A 19,719-nucleotide genomic window follows, 5' to 3' on the forward strand; every position below is an offset into this window, starting at 1 on the left:
CTAACACTTCTTGATCATCTTTCTGGATATCTTCTCACTGAGAATTTTCCTTTATGTTCCGGGCCATGCCTCAGATATTCTTGGACACTAGTACACTTCCTTGGGGTGAAAACTCGCAGTATGTATAAATGTATTCCAACCTGTTGGCTTTGTATAATTGAAACATTTAATTGTTCTTTACTTAATGTCTATGAAGTCTCCTTCCTCCTGACTCAAGTGTTTTTGAACTATACATAACATATTCCATACCCCTCGAAACAAAAAACATATCATCAATAAATTTAGACCATTGCCCAATCGTCTCTGAAAAAGTAATTGCATGTATGTGTGCTCTTCAATGAACTTACATGCAGACAAGCTAGACATTGAACACTAGTAGCTCCCATACTGGTTCATTTTATTTATACAAGTACAATTCATCCTTGCATATAACAATATAATTCTTCCAACTGTTTCTCTACAGATCTCAGTTAATTGAGTTGATGGACTCTCAGGAAGTGGGTATCTAAAAGAATATCCTCCAATACTTCACTGGTATTATCCTGCAGTGTATTTGTGTACAGAACCGTAATGTGAAGGGTGGCTAAGACTTCACTCTCCACACTGAAACTAAGGTCTTCAATCTTTGATATCATGACTGCAGTGTCTTTGTTATACACGTTTTGGATTTGTAGCAACAGCTTAAAACATAAATCAATGTATTTACCTAAAGGTTCTGTGATAGCATTCAGACTGGAAACAGTAGATCTCATAGGTGAATCTATAAGGTTTGTATGCATCTTCAGCCGACTACATAAATCTGGAATTGTGGGGATCTCATTATTGAAAAACTGAAATTACTGTTCCAATATCCATACAAAAGCCTAGTATCCTAGTTCACTCTTCAATTCTATCTTTCAAAAGTTATAAAAGGCTGGGTCTTTCCTCACATAGTAATACTTAACTTCCAACAGTTTCCTAATTCTTTCAGCATAGTTTTTAAGTAAAAAAATCTATAGTAGGTATTATAGTAAGTGCCCTATCCTTACTCAGATTATTCAAGGATTCCCTCTGATCTGTGCTCAAGTCACTTTTTGCTCACAGTACTACCCTTGGAATTTTGTCAATATTGTATCTACACTACAACAAGGTGCATTAAATATAGATCTTCTACCCTAGAAAAGGTTCCTTGCTTACAATATGTGCTAATTCATCCAACTTTGGAAAGAAAGCATCAGTGGAGTACTAACCACTAATTACTGCTAAGTCTGATGATTCAGTGAAATAAGATTTTGACTGCTGGGATCTAGGTTTGACCCTATGGTTACAGGTTACAGTCGATCCTTTTCCTATTGCAATAAAATCGGTATCAATTAGTTGGATAGAAATAAACATCTGTTATTCAGTGTTATGATGTCCATGGGTGAATGTGAGTTTTACAAATATATGTTAATACCTACGTTGAGTCAATTCTAGTATTAAAAGGAATATTGGTGAGGAAAATCAATGTCACAATAAAACAGGCACAAACATGAATATTATGTACAACCCAACCACTTACTGGTGGTTCCATGTGAAGATAGCATGATATGTTGTGTCATCCAGCGTGGCTGACTGTATTTATTTCATTTAATTTCATTTTGTATTGCATTGTGCAGCACAACATACTTTCCAGCTGAGAGCCCACATGTACCAGGCAAGGGGATTGATTGCTGCTGATAACTCTGGACTGTCAGACCCATTTGCCAAGGTGACCTTCGTCTCACAGTGTCAGACAACAAAGGTAAAGGAACAGCTGTTTCTAAGCCAGATCACCTTAATACAATATGGGAAAACTGGAAAAGCTTACGGTCTGCCTCTCTAGTAGCACGATGAAGCTGCCTCTGGTGATGCAAAGTTGTTATAAAGCTAATACATGATGTGACATTCACAAAACAACGTAGTACTTCATAACAAGGCATGTCAAATAACATTTCCTATTGTTCTAAACATCACACACACTATTGCATAACATAACACACAATGTACCACAACTTATCATAATGTAAGGTAGCCTAGAATAGCATGGCATGATGTAACAAGATAGAAATCATGGTACATATCACACATTATAGCATAATAGAATGCAGCATAATACATTTAGCATAATGCAGTATAACCTAACATGACAGCATAAAGTAATACAACATAATAAAAAATTGCATAAAATAGCAATACACAGAATAACATAATATAGCGTACCTTAACAAAGTGTAACATTTCATAGCATAAAAAGATCTGATAAATAGAATAGCACATAGCATAGCCTAAATTGACAAAATATAGCATTTAGCATAACTTATTACAGTATAACGTACTATAGCATAAAACATAATAATAACATATTAGCCAGCATCACACACAATATCACAACTTAGCGCACGTTATAGAACAATATAACATAGCCAAAACTAGCATACCATGCCATACTGCAAGATGGGATGCCACATTACAGCACAATGTAACGTAACTAAGTATATTAGAAGAGACTAAAACAGCATATAGAATGCAATACCTTAAGTATAAATTACATTAATCTCTGTATGAATCATATATGTTGTAATGCATGCTCTTAACAGTTGTGATAAATCAGATTGACAGATATCCCATTTTACATCAGGATTATATTTATTCCCTGGGTGTGACGTGTGGAATTTTAAGTCATTGAGTCACAGATGTCATTGTCCCCACTCTTTCTCAGATAATGTAAATTCTAAGTTCCTAAAAGGTAGTGTAAAGACTACTAACAGTGCAGCAGTAACATGATCCTGCATACAGATTTTATTATAAGGTTGTTTTTATTCTTTATCACTATTATACCTTTTGTTGCTTATTTAAAGATTATATTTAGATGCAATGTTCTGCCTGACTGGGGCATACAATATGAAGGGGTTTCACTTGCCCCCCATACACAAACCAGCACAATTCAAAGTCCTCATTCACACTCGCAAGTCACTGTATAACACTGGCCTAGTTTACCTCAAACATCGCATCTGCTTTCACAAACCTTCAAGACACCTCCACTCATCTGGGCTCCTACACGCACACATCCCACACATATGGAAAAGCAGATCTGGTCGAGCTTCTCCTGCGGTCTAAAAGCATGGAACAACTAGCCACTACATATAAGAGCCTCCTCCTCACTTCTTGATTTCTGCCAGAAGCTGAAGACCTGGCTTTTTGAGTAGACTCACTAGGTCCTAGGTTTGGCTTGGCTCAACCTCCTCATTGCCAGGATACACTTCTGTGGAACAGTGTGCTCTACAGATCTACATAACGTAATGTAACTTTACATAACAACATGTTCTTGACTAAGCACCTCTCGTATTGCTGTCAGTTTCTAGAGAGACATTTTGAGGCAGAAAGTACTGCAGCATGATTAGTGTGGAAAAAAGAAGCTGCATAGCATCCCTGACAAACTGAAGGCCTCTACTCAAAAGAGTTTTAAGGAAAGCTCTCCTGAGCCAGCCTGCTAGGGGACAGAAGAATAAGAGATACACAATAGCCTTGATTTTACAGCGAGAACAGATACATCCAGGATCATCCATAAACTTACCAATCTACAACTCTAACATGGTGAACACCAAAAGCAGTCCCATCCGGAACTGCAAGTAAAGGCTACCTACAGAAGGTTTGTGGATTAGAGATAGATAAAACTTCATGTACTAACTTCATTTCAAAGTGGGCTAGGGTGTGGATACTAGATGAGATGCAATTCTCATCTTCCATCTGCGAAAGATTCCTGACTGCATGCTTTATGCGCAGCCTGCCAGAAGCCACACAGACTGCGGGGAGTTCCAGAAACAACAACGCTCCAAGCACGCATCAGCTATATAATGTGGCAAATCAGGGAGTCTGTTCAGCCCAGTCTAACTGGAACACCTGAAACATAGTCCATCTAAAAAATTATCCCTGATTGTTGTTCCCGAGTTTGATCCAGAATAGGAGGGTATTACTGCAAGATGTTCATAATAGAGGTCACTCCTAATTTGGCCTTAACCATGACCGCTAGGTAGATTGCAGTACACCCATCACAGAGTGCAGATATTTGTTCACGGACACACAAAGCCCATCAGGCTCACCGGCGGAAAACTTCGAAAAATTTGCTGTTTTTGCCACTACCTTGAACTAGCAAACTGCTAACTTCCCAGCTACAACCGAGCCTCCATATGAAGAACTAGATCGGAGTACTTAATGTGCCATTTGATTATGGGCAGGTTTGGCTTTCTCACAGTACACCAGTTTGGAGAAACCCTTCAAGCAGCTACTCTTTCAACATATTTTAAGGCAAAATATACAAAGTGAGCAGAGGGGAGACATGGTTGAGGGCCGCAACAATCAGATCAATTTCATACAAGCTGAACTGAAACACTTTGCCTTCCAATAGCTTGATTTATTTATACAAATTCGGTAGACAATGGGCTAAGCTTTACAGTACTATGCATATATATCACAAAGCAAAATGTTATACATTTTAATTACACATGTTTACAATTCTAAGCACCTAGAGATCAAGTGATTTAGCAATAACAACACATTAATTTGGGACTGCTATAGAGCTGGGTGGTAATGGACAATCCATCAGAGAAATATCTTCCACCATATTATTCCTTTCTAGATTCCATTCTGAATCTAGCACTTCCTCCAGAAGTCAAAGGATTCTCCTTTACCATGGAACTGTAAATCAGGCCCTGTTTTAATATTGCTGGAGCAGTTATCCAGATTGCCAGGCACTAAACTCAGACAAACTCTGAACTTCAAAGTTCTGGATAACACTGTTTACTATAGACTGGAAAGAGTAGATTATGAAAATGAGCAATACAATGATACCACTGGGGTGCTTTCCCATATCACTGTACCAATTTGCCCAAGCAATGTCTTCATTCAGTACATGGTTCGCAAAGTGTTGTGCCATTGCCCATTCCTTTCCATTGGATATTTCCTTTTGCCATTCTTTTCCTTGATGTATGTATTCATTCTTTATTGGAAGCCAGGTATCACATTAAGCCCCATCTTTGTTTCTCTGTAGATTATTGACCAGACATTATCTCCGACCTGGAATCAGATGCTGCTGTTTAACAACATCCTCCTACATGGCGATCTCAGGGACTTTGCATGTGATCCACCACATATTGTGATAGAACTCTACGATGATGATGCTGTGGTAGGGGTTTATGTTTTAATTTATTTGTATGTATACTTTGTAATATTAATAACTAATCATTGCAATTTAGTTCAGCAAACTTCCATAGAACAACCATGAGGTGCTAAATGACCAAAATTGCAATGCTAAACAGGTTGACACTGCTTATAAAGGAGTGAAGGAATACATGAACCTTTTACCAAAAGGATTATTTGATTATTTTTTACGTATATGCTTTCTTATACCAGTAAGTCAAAAGGGTGATTTGATCATTTTTGTAATATATTGCTTTCTTTCTTAAATTGCTCTCTTTCTTTAAACTAACTTTTGTCCCCTAAATATCCACGTTTTAATGTGAATATTAGTGTAGCCACGTCCTTTAGTGTCATGATGAACACTTTTTCCAGACCCAGGTTTTTCCCTTAATAATCATGCAGACTGTTATCACACTAATGCCCAGGACTGCAAACAGTGTATGTGATGATGGCATGGAATGAGGTGTAGACTTTGCACACAAATTTATTTTCACACCATAAACTTCATTCTGTACTAACATAGCATAAGCATCCATGTGAGATAATCATTTGGAGTTTAGATTTTCATGACCAAAAAATTGCAGTCAGTGTACCCCAATCACCACCAAGATCTTTTCAAGGTAAAATGTCTAATGCTGTTAACACTTCTCAACGCCAGTGATAGAAAGTTAAGGAACCTAAGGAATCAGCTTGCTTGTGTGAAGTGACTGAGTTTCTATCATCTACATCTATTTCCCATGACTCAAGGCTCCCAGCTGATCTATATAAATAGCACTCTATGTGCATGGAGCATATACATGAAATCCTAGGTTTATAAATATACCCAGCAAGTGATTAATGGACAATGGAAGTAAAGCACAACTGTTTAGGAAATTTCTTTTTATAAATTCCCTTCGCTCATACCACTTAACCCATTGTAACATTGTATTAACTTCTGTAATTGGTGCTCTATTTCATCAATGTGCATGTTCCTGGTTTGGAAAAAATAAACTGTGAAATTGCTTTGCTATTGTAGGGCAAATCTGAATACATCGGTTCCACAGTGGCAGCCCCTAGTGTGAGACTTGCAACTGAACCCTACACACCACCAGCACTTGCCTACTACCCCCTCTTCTGTGGAAATATATCTGGAGGGGATCTTCTTGCTGCATTTGAACTACTTCAGGTGAGTCCTGATCCCGCCATTAGATGTTCTGCACTTAGTATGTTCAAGTTTTCCTAACTATGCTTAGTGAGAACACAGACAAGCTGAATTTTGCTGGCAATATTTCTATCTGCTAATATAGCGGTGCTAAATCCGCTGTCAAATTAGATGTGGAAAATCAGTCATATTTTGAGTCCTCTGTGAAGACGTTAGTGGTTCCTCAACTAAAGTGGTTGACACATTGTGGGAGAAACTCTTGTGAGGCAATCCTCCAATGCATATTTTGGCACTGCCTAAGTTGTTTGAATTTCTGCTATCAAATGAGAGCACTGATAAGGATCCCCCAAAGTACTTTGCTTTTCAATATTTTTCACACTGCTAATTCCACTCAACGTGGTGGTGGATCTATCACTGGTTTTGGGGTGGCTGAACCATCACCATCTTTGTTAGAGTTAGCACTGCATCTTGGTTGGAGCTGTTGAAGGAGCTGGAGTAGTCCCTACCACCACTGGGAAAAATCCAAATAGAGTGGATCAAACTCCTTTACAGACAATGTAGATTCTGCAATTGTTTTGGCAGATTCTCCTTAATTATCCCTTGCCATATTTCTTTGGTCACAACAACCAGATCTGTTCTGAATGTGACTCCATCCTTGCTGTTACTTATTCTAAAAGGGTGAGACTATCATGGGGTGAAGCCCTTTCACAAATCTAATTTAATTTCAAGGAATCCCTTCATCCCCAACAAAAATGGCCACTGACTCGAAGTCAGAGGATAAAATATAGACACAACTAGAAAAATCACTAGAAAAGGGAAGGGGTAAAAATACTTTAAAAAGTGAGTCATAGAGACATTCTTTACCTGTTAAAGACTGTAGAAGGACATCTGCACTTGGTGGGACTGTTGACTTAAATACCAACAAAACAAGTAGTATTTTCCAAGATCAACTTTTCCATTGTTTCATGAACATAGAAAAGTCTAAGGAAAGAGTTCACACATACTTCAATCCTACTTTCTGCTCGCCTTGGATTTCCCAGCATTAAAATAAGACCTACCATCAGGCACTTGAGTCTCCCACAGAAGGCAAGGAGGACACAGCATCGGGACTGTAATCTGCTGTTCTGATGGTTAGGTTGATTTGCTGGCTAATACACAATTCAGGTATTGAGAGATTGGGCCCAACAGAATCTCTCTCAGAGGACTATTTGTTTCTTCTTCTCTTAGAAGTCAGTAAAATCCATAAGGAAGCTGGATGCCAGCAGGGCTTACTATCGAGAAAATCTGTTATTTTGCTGGTGCATGTATCTACCCAAAAGTACATATATAATATGATGCCCCTACATTTACTTGGACATTCAGGACACCCTGTATGAATCCTACATATTAGTGCCTTTAACCATAGCTAATGTACCAGCAACAGATAAAGGACAAAGAGAGAGATGATTATGTCTCTCAGCTGACTTTGAAAATAACAATATTTATTCTCTTTGATCTCAGTTGTCCTGTACTATTTATTTTAAGCTTATATCCTTACGATTGTACACAAACATAGTGTGTGCAGTCTAGTTCTTGTTATAACTTGATATCATACAAAGTGAAAGGTGGTTAGTTTAAGTAGAAGCGGATGAAGGTTAATGTAGGAAAATAGGCTCCAGACCTTAGTGTAGTCAAGGAACCCATATTTTACAAATCTATAGGCGTTAAAGGCAATGGATATGCATTCCTTACAGATGGCAGGGTTCTCCTAACCCGGCTCCCTGCTCCACAGACTTGGATACAAAGTGCACTGTCGAAATGATGTACAGCATGTTAAGAAAAGAGCTATTAGGCCACAAGCTCATTCAAACATTGTCCTGGTACAAAGGCTACCACTGCAATTGGGGTCTTGAGAAGGTGTTTATTCATGAAGTGGATACTTCTCTTTTTGAAACAGGATCAAACGGCCAAATTAAATTCATGCAGGCTTTTAAAAAAGCTTTAGACTTTCTGCTTCTCTGTGACACTTAAATTAGGCCAAAAACATATTAGTAGAAACATTGAGAAGTCATGTAAATTTAGATGTATTTTAGCTTTACAAGAACAATTAATGTCCGCCAAATTCTGAGCCTATTTCTGGAGATTTAGATCAGCACCACAGGCAAAGGCCTATTACAAGGTTGACAATATATGTCAAACACAACAGCTCTCAGTGTAGTATCTATTGTGATTAGAATATTCTTCATTGATACTTAAATTCTCTGTAGGGAGAGATGAAGGACTAATTTTGAAAAATTTCATCTGATGGCACATACCTGAATATATAGGCTTAATTAGCTCCATTATTTTTAACGAGTGCCCTCAATACATTTATGTATTCTAATATAGCACTGTGTTCTGCCACTGAGGGTTTTGCAAGTGCTACTAAGGCCATTACCAGAGTAAAGACTAGTTCCACCCATAAAGGGAGAGCATTAATAACCTCTTAAGCAGTTGTGGTTGGACTATAATCCTATGAGAACAAATCACCAATCAAGGGAAAAATATTGCAAGAAAACATGAGGGGGTGGGCATTCAAATCTTGAGGAAGAAGGCATATACCATCATGGTGATCCAATGTGTAGTCTTCCACAGAGGCTGATATGTATAAAGCCATTTTGCATTCACAAAGGGTCAGATTTGCAAAGCAAAATATACTTTTGGTTTGTCATGAACCCAAATTGCGATTTTGTAACACGTTACCGAATTGCAATATGGGTTTCTGTCTAAATGCCGAATCTGTATTTTCAAGATGCATGTTTAGGGCGTCCCTTCCTAATACCAATGCAGAATGGGATGTCAATGTTTTGTGAGAGAAATCTGGTCGCAAAACATTAATCTTTTACTGACAGAACAAATTTAGCAATAAAACACTAACAACAAGTGCTTCCTGCATCTGGCCCCCAGTTCTCAATTTTCTTAAGGTCACTAATAAGGTAAGGGCATTTTCCTTTTCAAGGCATCTGAATCAGCCCAGAGGAAAGGCATTACGCTTAGAATGATACTGCATGAAACATAAGCAAGACACACATCATGTAATTTAACCACGAAATGCACCAGGGGGTAGTTTCTTTCATGTCCAAATGCAATGCACCAATGGCTGTTATCTTTCACAGGTTCCTGAGTCTGGCGTTCAGGGTTTACCTCCGATTGATGCTCCAGATCCCAGCCAAATCTACCCTGTTCCAGCCAACATCCGACCGGTCCTGAGTAAACACAGAGTAGAGGTATATTTTAGAGAAATTCCATTATGTTTCTATTAACACTGCCTTGCTAAGAGATGCAAAGAATGATTGTAAGCCCTGTGTGCCTGCATATCTACATTGCTTATTGTTGATGTGCATTATTCAGTTAAGATATTTTGACCCATATTTATACTTTTTTAGCCCACATTTGCGTCGTTTTTTGATGCAAAATCGGCGCAAACGTACAAAATACAATTGTATTTTGTAAGTTTGCGCTGCTTTTGCATCACAAAATGCTGCAAATGCGGCGCTAAAAAAGTATAAATATGGGACTTTGTGTACTAAATCATTTGTTTACATACGTTACGCCACAAACAGCATAAATAAATGATGGATAAATAAATGGATAACAAGTACAATTAGAGAGCTTACAACACACATTATATTACATTATGAATAATAGACAATGTAACAAAGGGTCTGCAATATATTTTGGAACACGAGAAGGAACAGATCTCTAACATAATTCTTAAAAACACTCATACCTCCAAAAGGGACAGCGGTAGAAAAGATCCAGGCTTTGTTTTATTTTACTTATTTAATTAATCTGAAAATGCATAATAGGTTCACTACAATTAAGGTTTCCATCAACATTGAATCTATTCAATTTCATCCATAGGGGGGACTACTGACCTTTTTTAAAATAGCTAGTAAGTGAACGTGATTGCAGAGAAATGCATGTATTATTATCCAGAAACATTTTTTTTAGAATTTTGAAGTGTCTTTTTGGAAGTTGCAACGGCCAAGGTTCATAAGGCCAAAAGTCAACAACAAACTGAACAACTTGCGTACCCACCATCAAGTGGTCCGTAAGCCCCTAGTGAACCCCGAACGGCTTGTCACCCCTTTGTTTGAACCCAGAAATGGGCGATTCTCATTGAACGCACACCCGTAAATTTATATTATTGTAAGCGCCAAATCTAAAAAGTAACAAATGTCAACGTAATGTAAAATTCATTATAAAAGATAAATGTTCAGATTTAGCTATCTCAAGCTTAGTTCTATCATAAGTTAGAGTGTTTTGTGTGCAATATGTTCCCTATCCACCCTAAAATAATTTACCTTAACTGCCTGACAAAGGTTCCTTAATTGAAACAGGCTTCACAGAACTTATTACACATATAATAACTTTCCCCATTTTGCTAGCATAACGACCCTGGCATTTGCACAATTTTAATAAACACTGACAAGCTACACTGGCCTTGCCCTAATTTCTTAATGAAGTCAAAAAGTGATCCCGGCTTCCTCTCCTTTAACATAAGAACTTAACACTATATCTAAGCCAACAGCTTCAAAACCATTTGACGGATCGCCCACCCCTCAAGTTTTTAACAATCTGTACGTCCAGCCGATATTATTCCCGAAGTGCAGTAATTCAAAATACGATCTGTTCTGCCGGAATAAGTTTTTTTAAAAAGAGGCCACCCGTCAAAACGGGAATTAAGTTGGAGTAACCCCCAATAAAGAGAGATTCACACAATTCACGGTATAAGATCATCATTCAAATTAAGCCCATAACTTCTAAATGTTTATAATAGTCCAAAAATTCCAGTTTTGCATAACTTATTACCCAACTATAAGATGAGCGTTTGCCCCCAACCTGCATAACCTATGTTTATTTAATATTGGTAATAAGCCTATAAGCGTCACAATATCAGTACCACTACCTGCCCTATCTAAGATTGTGAAGTCTTCCGCACAGAGTAGTGCATGAACTGGGCCCCCGAACTTTCCAGGGTGTAGGCACCTGGCACCTCAATAAATACTGGAAGGTTTCTTAGGAATAAAGAAAGTAGTAGCAGGCAGTGTGCACCCCTCCTTCCAGCCACTTAATGCTGGTACCCAGCAATGAGCTGTGAGAGGGAGTTAGCGATTATTACAAGTGACCCTGCATTCAGGATTACCCACAAATGACTGTGGGAATTTATATAATTTTAATGGAATTATCGAGATGGAGAATGAATTTTGCTTATAAAAGACAACTCCATCCCCCAGTTCTTCTTGTATGTATGTTTGTATGTATGTAAATGGTATTTCTATAGTGTAAACCTAGCGAAAAGGCAGAGGTGTGCTTTACATGATCAAAGACAAACATAAAGTCAACACGTGATAGGAGAGATAACTGGGATATTGATGGCTAATGCATTGAAGATGTAGTGTTCTTCAAAGAGGGGAGTCTTTAGTATCCCATATATACACCCAGAGGAGGGAAATATGACCCAGTGTGACTGGCAAACACTTTTGAAATTGTAAGATTGCATTCACTGTGGCTGGGCCTTGGTTGTCAGAAAACTGCCAACTTGGTGAATGTAAGCTGAAGCTGCCATCTAGCTCATTCGCATTTTCAAAGACTTGGACCTGTGGAGACTGTATCCAGAGTGTGGAGCCAGCATGCTACACACATTCTCATGACTAATAAAAAAACTGATTATAAGTCCTGCTGAAGGTCTGCTTGCTTGCTATGCTGTTGTCTTGCCTGGCATTGAAGTCCCCAGCCAATGAAACAAGTCTTGCAACCGCACAGAGCCTGACAGCTTGAAACTCCGAAATTATCCTGCTCTACCATACCGTGAGATGGAGGTGTGGTGTTTACATTTCAGCCTCATCATACACTTGGATCACTAGGCCAGTCACTGGACCCTTCAATGCACCAACAGCAGAGATGGACCTGTATAAGCTATCAACCCTGCATGTGCATTTGGGACTGTGGCGACAGAACTTCCACCAACGCCCCAGCTTTTTGCATGAATTTTCAGACAGTGTCCCCTTCTTTTGCAGGCATCCCCGACACTGTTGACCCTGTTTTATTTTCTGTTTGCAAACCACTTAATATGTTCATATATTTGGTCTTCGGAGGAAAATATAAAGGTGATGGATGGATTACTTTGAAAAGTCTGAGTGACTGGACATTACGTGAGGCCAATTTCTAGTCAATCATTTTTTCCTACTAATGCTCTATGGATGTGGAACAGCCACATGCAAATTAGACTTAGTCCTGCTCTGATAGAAACAGTCAAGCGAAAACATACAGGATAGGTGCTCAATGAATATTAGGGCAAGCACCCTCAGAGCAGTCTTATCCATGTTGGGCTTCCTCATTGAGGTACTACTGAGTCCTGACACAGTAAGCATGGGATCCATGTTCCAACGCACTTACGGTGTTGCAATGAGGAAAGCACAAAAGTGATGGGTAGAATGCTTGCAAAAGTCTCAATAGTGTGAGGCAAATTCTAGTCCATATTTTTTTTGCCTGTATGACAGTACAGATAGGGCCAAATCATATGCAAATCAGATCAAGTTCTACTCTTTTAGCAAATGTCAAGCCCAGTTGCCAAGACAGGTGTCTTGTGAATGGAAACGCAGGTAACCCCAGGCATGTTTCAGCCTAGTTGGACCTCATCAGTAAGGTGCAGCTTTAGTCCTGTAGCACAGTGAACGTGTGGCTCATATCTGGGCATACCAATCCAATTAGAGCTTTGCAGTTGTAAAAACATTAGGGTGATGCTGTATCTACATTCATCCAACACAACCGCTTGTGAGTTGAGCCCCCGGCTCCAATAGGTCACATAAATGACCAATCACATTGCTTAGTGCCATCAGTGTTGGTTACATTAGAGAACTCTGTGAATCCTACAATTACTCACTCATGAATATTTTAGAATTGCTTTGAGATACAGGAGAAGCTGGTTATCTTTGTCAAGAACCTTGAGTCTCTTTGAGAAAAACATTTTTCTGCGGCTCAAAATTTCTACTGCATCTTCTGACTGTGTGTCACTGTTCACACATATTAGAGCAAGGACTGCTATTATAGTACCCTTCCTTTTTTTATAGCCCTGAAACGCCCAGGTTAAATTAATAACATTTTGTTATAACCTACTGTAATTTATGTATATATACATATAGATTATTGTAACCTGTAGCATAGTTATTCTTATTGGATATCAAAATGTTTTAGCCACTTAATCAGCATATGTATCTCTTATGTGCATGGTATGGTCTCATACTTGTATTAGTGGTACATTCCGAGTAGCTCCTAAGAATGTTGGGCATTGGAATGCCCTGGAGCTTGCCTTAAAATGTTGGTAAGGTACTATTTTCGTTCTGGAGTTGGTGAGACAATGTGTGAGGAGTTTCTGGAATAAACTGGTGAATTTTACTGAGCTGCGCTTTGCTCCTTCTTTATTTATGGTGCTAACTCATGGATTACAACAAATTTACAAAGGTTATTTGTTAATTTCTATCAGTGCAACTTTTCCTGAAGCTCCTTCTATTTTCAGAATGTGGCTTGAGACTATCTTCCTTTCTCGTACTGTGCTTTGCGTTCTTGAATGACTGTGATACTGGTGTGCAGCTCAACTAGAGTCCATGCGTTCTATTACTCTGTCCTCAGTTTTGGGTGGTTCTGCAATTTTCCTCTAGGTACTTCAAGGCAAAGTGCTTTTTGAATAAACATTCCAGGTATGGTTCAAACCTTTTATGATGGAGGATAATCAAACCAGACTCCGAGGTCAATAAGATTGTGATCTGGGCAGATACTGATGGCATTCTCTCCTGCTAATGTTTTGATTCTCACCAAACCATTGATTGCTTTCAAAGTACTGATTGCCTCAGGGACCAAGAGCATACTGTGTATTGTTTTTCAGCAGATAGAACAATAATTTGAAGGAGAAATATGCAAGAGTAACTTTTCCAACAGAGGATGGTCTTTGCTGCTGCTAGTATTCCTGTTTGCATCATGGCTATCTCACAGATTTTGCAAAAATTCCAATGTGAATTGGGACAGCGCGTCTGGTTTGTTCTATTCTCCAGCCAACAGTACAAGCACCAAGACAAAGGTTGTCACTCCTACCCATCAATGGTAGTTTATAGAATATTGGTCATTGAAGAGTTTAGAATATACAGGAAAGGACAGAAAAAAATTGGTTAGACGATGCCCCTCTGCTTGCGGAAGGACTGTGCTGGTTCCCTCCAGTATTATCCTAGATGTCTAGATCTAAATAAATACTCTAAAGGCTAGAGTAGATAGCCTCTTGTTGCCCCATATAGAGAACATGGCCTGTGTGCTGAATGGAAAAAAAACGTGCTAGCTAGAGGAAAATCCTTCCTTAGAATAGAGAATTTTAAACTCTCTCAGGGACAGAGACAGCTGCATCTGTCTGGAAAAATTCAAAAGTAGTGGTGATAGAAATGGATCTTACTGCAATGAGGAAAGCCTTTTTCCTACTTGAATCCTAGCTTGAAAGTTTGAGGACTTTTAAAGCATCAGAGAAGAAGCTCTGTAAGTTTTCCATACATCTGTACTTTGAAACTTTTAATCTTTGCTGGACTGAGAACAGGTGGCAAGCTTACTCGATGAAGAAGCATCTACATATTTGTGGTTTGTCTTCGAAGCATTCAAGCGAGTTTGAGTTCAATCTCATCACAGACAACAAACATAAGGTAATTATCCTTGTGGAACTCTGCCCAGGCACTGGTTCAAGACTTAACATGCAGAAGATGTCTGATCTTCAGACAAGTCTGTAGGCAAACATTCTAACTAGAAAGAACTACCCACCCTTGCCTGACCTTGTTCCATCACTGAATGCTGCATAGTGTGTGTTAGTCCTAGTACTCCCTAAAAATAAATCAATACACACTGAAGGACTGAATCTGACCTCACTCCAGTGATGGTTAACCTTAGAGAGTGCTGAGGTCCCAGTCAACTCCAACCCATTCTCTTCCATTGGATTTTGGTCCCTATTATTTTATGTGGGGAGCTTTTTTTAAATTTCAATGTCTCTTGATTGCTACATCCTATATTAACCTTAATTTTCTCGGTGGAAGGTCCCGTTACTTGTGCCAAACTACCGAGGTTAAATTAAGGATTCTTCACAGAAACTTGTTTACTTATTAGAAATCAGTTTGTATAAGACTGAGGTCTTTCTCCTCCTATAGTTTAGCAATCCAGTGTCCTACAACAAGAAAAAATAGAGACAGAAAACTCCTAAAGACAGGTGGGTCCTTCTTGATTTCTCCTAGCTACACTCTTCTTGTGAACGTTGTTCAACTGAACATGGGAGTGGGGAGACATAGATAGGTACTTCTGCCTTCAGTATATGTGATATAGTATAACTTCATGCCACCATGACTCTTGTTATAGCCGCAATCCCCCCACACTCTAAGAATCCCTCAACTCACAGATGTGGCAGGACCTATCTCACAGCTATTGACGACACAAAAAAAATATTTGTTAAAGTCAAATAACTACCACAACCCCAAAAGTTTACACCAAGCTTGAGTTAACATATTTCATGTCAAACCTATTATTGAAAATGCTCTGGTGTATGATTATGAGATGTTCACAACCGTTAAACCAAACACATAGAATCCCACAGCACCCATGTTGAGTTCTCCGCCTACTGAAAGTATTGTGCATGCGTGCAAGGATGTTTAACCTCCATCTATTGCAGCGTACTTAACGCGATGATTGTAATGCGCAGGTGAGTGAAAGAACCTGATTTTACTAAGTAGCTATAACACATCCATCATATTAAGAAATTATTCTAGTAATAAGGAGGACATGATGAACCGCCATAAGGGAGTGGTATGGCACTTCTAAAAATCTATGAACCAGATGTTTAATGAGTGAACATAAATCATTAAAAAATCATCTTTGAACATTCTATTCAGTCTTGAAAATAAGTGTTTCATTGTCAGTAATAATTTTGACACCTGGCTGCACTGACATGCTGTTTTAAGGGCTTGTTAATCTTTTGACGCAATTTCCTCCAAGAATCCGGAAGCAGAAAGCTTGTATTTTTTGCTAAACTGTGTTTTCATTCTAGGTTCTGTTTTGGGGTGTTCGTGAATTTAAGAAAGTCCAGCTTCTCTCGGTGGACCGCCCTCAGGTTATGATAGAGTGTGCTGGAAAGGGTGTGAAGTCTTGCGTCATTCAGAGCTACAAAACAAATCCCAACTTCAATGTGCTCGCTGATTGGTTTGAAGTGGTGCGTATTTTCTTCCATTGGTTTTTTTTTGTGAATCTGTGGTAGCCTTATTGTAGACCTGATACTTTACAACTAAACTTCACAACCATTTAATTTGCAGACAAAGAAGGGTTGTTTATTGATTGACGGTGGGAGGAGTATGGCCAAGTTTGGTAAGAGTGTGTGAGGTTAAGGATTCCTGATAGCTGACACTGCGTAGGAGTGGTGGTAACAAAGTTGCCTGATGGCAGATGGCTTATTATTAAGAAAGGAGTCAAATGAGTTTTAGTTGTAGGGTGTTGGAGTATAGGGGCATCTGCTGGCAGTCAGTCATATTTTAATATTAAAGATCCATGCAGTGCCTGACATTAAAACAGTGTGACAGTATGTAGGGCAGCAGATAGCTGCTGACATTGTAGGTGTGGCAATGAGGAGGTCAGACGATGGCTGCTGACAGTGACACACGGTAACATGTTGGGGAACATCCAACAGCTAACATATGATGCATTGTGAACCACATCAGAATGTATATTATACTCTCCTTCCTTATGCAATATTTCTATAACTCATTGAAGTGTTTAAAAAAATATTGTTTTAATGTCTGTATGGAAGCCCATATGTTTTTGGTCAATTATAAAACAAATATCTTCACTTTGATAACATAGGCTGCAAAGCTGTCCAAAAACGGTCTGTATTCAATAAACATCAGGTGTTTTATTTTATTACTACATATTTTTCACTCCTCCGTAGGAATTACCAGAAAATGAAATGCTGCACCCGCCCCTTAGTATCTGTGTGGTCGACTGGAGGGCATTTGGCCGCAGTACTCTTGTTGGGACTCACACAATCAACTGTCTAAAGCAATTTATATATAAACCAAAGGAGCTTCCAGCACCGCCAGAAAAAGAGCAAGAAAGGACTGCTGCGGGGGATGAGAAAGGTAAGCACATCTATAAAACCAGGCACCGTGCAGCACATGTTCAAAGCGGCGTGTACGCGAATAGCACGAAGTCGATTCCAGAAATGTTTTTCTATTTACATGCTGAAGAAGGCCATGTTTGGAAAAAAGTTTTACAATGTAGAATCATATGCAAAAACCGTGTTCCCAAGGGAAGCAGCTTCTTGACACCTCTTTTGCAGAGGAATTCGCCTGATTCACAAAAACATTTATTTACTGGGAGTAGCATTACAAAAATACTCTTTCATTTATCTTACCTGCTTTTGTCAATTGACCCCAAAATATCCAACTCCCTACTAGCAAAAGTGCTAAGAGGGCACATTTTCCTATTTGTACTAATTGTTGGTCCTCTGAATATTCCCATTTTAGATGTTTGGGGCCAATCTGCAGAGGTATATTAGGGCATGTAAAATAGTACTTTAGTGTGAATTGACCCCTGGCTGCCTGACTTGCAGCATTGCATACTGATACGTGGTGCCAAGTAACGTTGGGGGGAAATCGGGCACTCACACCTAAGCTTCAAACAAAAAATGGTTTTGTGCCCCTTCTTTTTTCACTATATGTCGCTGACCTACCTCAACAGATGGACGGCATAGGGGGAGACACCCCTAGGGTTGGATTGTACCTGACAGGAACTCTCCTTTATGCCGATGACATTATAATATTGGATTTGACTCCAAAGGGGTAGCAGAAGTGCCTCTGCGCCCCAGCAGTCTACCAGAGAGCCATCATTTGAAGGTTATTGTGGACAAAAGTAAAATAATGAAATTCGATACATGGGGTTCCCATTCGAGGATAAAGTATAATTGGCTCTTGGGTACAAAGCTGCTAGAACTAGTGAGTATTTGTGCAAAAGAGGTCATATTGCCCATTTCATAAGTAAGGCTCTGTCTCATGCAAATGGTCTCAAGGCTTTCGAGGGGAAACTGGTAGAAGACACTTTCAGTCACTTATTGAGTGTGTATAAGATGAAGATACCACACTGCTATATGGAGTAGAAATTATTCACATTAAGTACTGGCACTTTTGTGTGTAGACTTGAAGAGGCGAATTATGAGTTCAACAGCGTCCATCATGAGATCCATCCACTCCGGAGCCCCAGCAGGCCCCTGCCCACACCATATCTTCAACCTCAGCAATCAACCCATCAGTAAAGAGTTCACCAAGGTCCTCAAATCCTCAATCCCCACCGCCCACATCACCAAGAAATGGAAGCATGTCGATGTAAAGTCACTGCTGAAGAAGACATCCACAGACCCAGGGAAACCTAAGAACTACAGACCTATCCCCCTCCTCCCTTTCCCAGCCAAGGTAATCGAGAAAGCCATCAACATCCAGCTCACCAGACACTCGAAGAACCACAATCTTCTGGAGCCTCCCAATCAGGCTTCAGAGCAAACCACAGCACAGAGGCAGCCCTAATCGCAGCCACGGATGACATCAGAATGCTGTTGGACCATAGAGAAATGGCAGCCCTCATCCTCCTCGACCACTCAGCAGCCTTTGACACCATATCCTACCACACACTGCTAAACAGTCTCCACTGGACTGGCATCCGAGGAGTAGCCCTCAAGTGGATCGCATCTACCTCACAGGTAGAACACAGAAGGTCATCCTCCCACCCTACTCCTCGCTCCCCAAAAACATCACCTGTGGTGTATCCCAAGGCTCATCCCTCAGCCAACCCTCTTCAATGTATACATGACACCCATGGCAAACATTGTCAAGAGCCACAGAATCAACATCATCGCCTACATGGATGACGCCCAACTCATACTCTACCTGACTAACGACCCTACCAACACCAAGAACATGTTCCAAAGATGCTTGAAAGATGTGGCTGTCTGGATGAACAACTGTCTCAAACTCAACACCAACAAGACAGAAGAACTCAAACTTCGGGAAAGGCAAGGACACCCTCTGGAACAACAAATGGTGGCCACCTGAGCTGGGCCCAACCCCCAAACCCACTGAACATGCCTGCAACCTTGGCATCATTCACGACAGCCAGCTCTCCATGAAGAAGCAGGTCAATGCTGTCTCCACTGCTTGCTTTCTCACCATCCGCATGCTCAGGAAGATCTTCAGATGGCTCCCACCCAACATCAGGTGAACAGTCACACAAGCTCTTGTCACAAGCAGACTAGACTATGGAAACTCCCTCTATGTCGGAACTACCACCAAACTCATGGCAAA

General features: G+C 39.7%; 1 protein-coding gene across 1 annotated transcript in view; it reads left to right on the top strand.

Moving 5' to 3' along the window:
• The window catches only part of FER1L6 (fer-1 like family member 6), a 682,981-nt gene that overhangs the window by 479,872 nt on the left and 183,390 nt on the right, over positions 1-19,719 (top strand). The window contains exons 20-25 of the mRNA XM_069220715.1: positions 1,638-1,762; positions 5,048-5,182; positions 6,212-6,361; positions 9,472-9,582; positions 16,425-16,586; positions 17,316-17,505. Of these exons, the coding sequence (XP_069076816.1) occupies positions 1,638-1,762; positions 5,048-5,182; positions 6,212-6,361; positions 9,472-9,582; positions 16,425-16,586; positions 17,316-17,505 (873 nt within the window). The remainder of the gene's footprint in view (positions 1-1,637; positions 1,763-5,047; positions 5,183-6,211; positions 6,362-9,471; positions 9,583-16,424; positions 16,587-17,315; positions 17,506-19,719) is intronic.

Source organism: Pleurodeles waltl, chromosome 2_2 (genome assembly GCF_031143425.1).
Source record: "Pleurodeles waltl isolate 20211129_DDA chromosome 2_2, aPleWal1.hap1.20221129, whole genome shotgun sequence".
Taxonomy (NCBI): Eukaryota; Metazoa; Chordata; class Amphibia; order Caudata; family Salamandridae; genus Pleurodeles; species Pleurodeles waltl.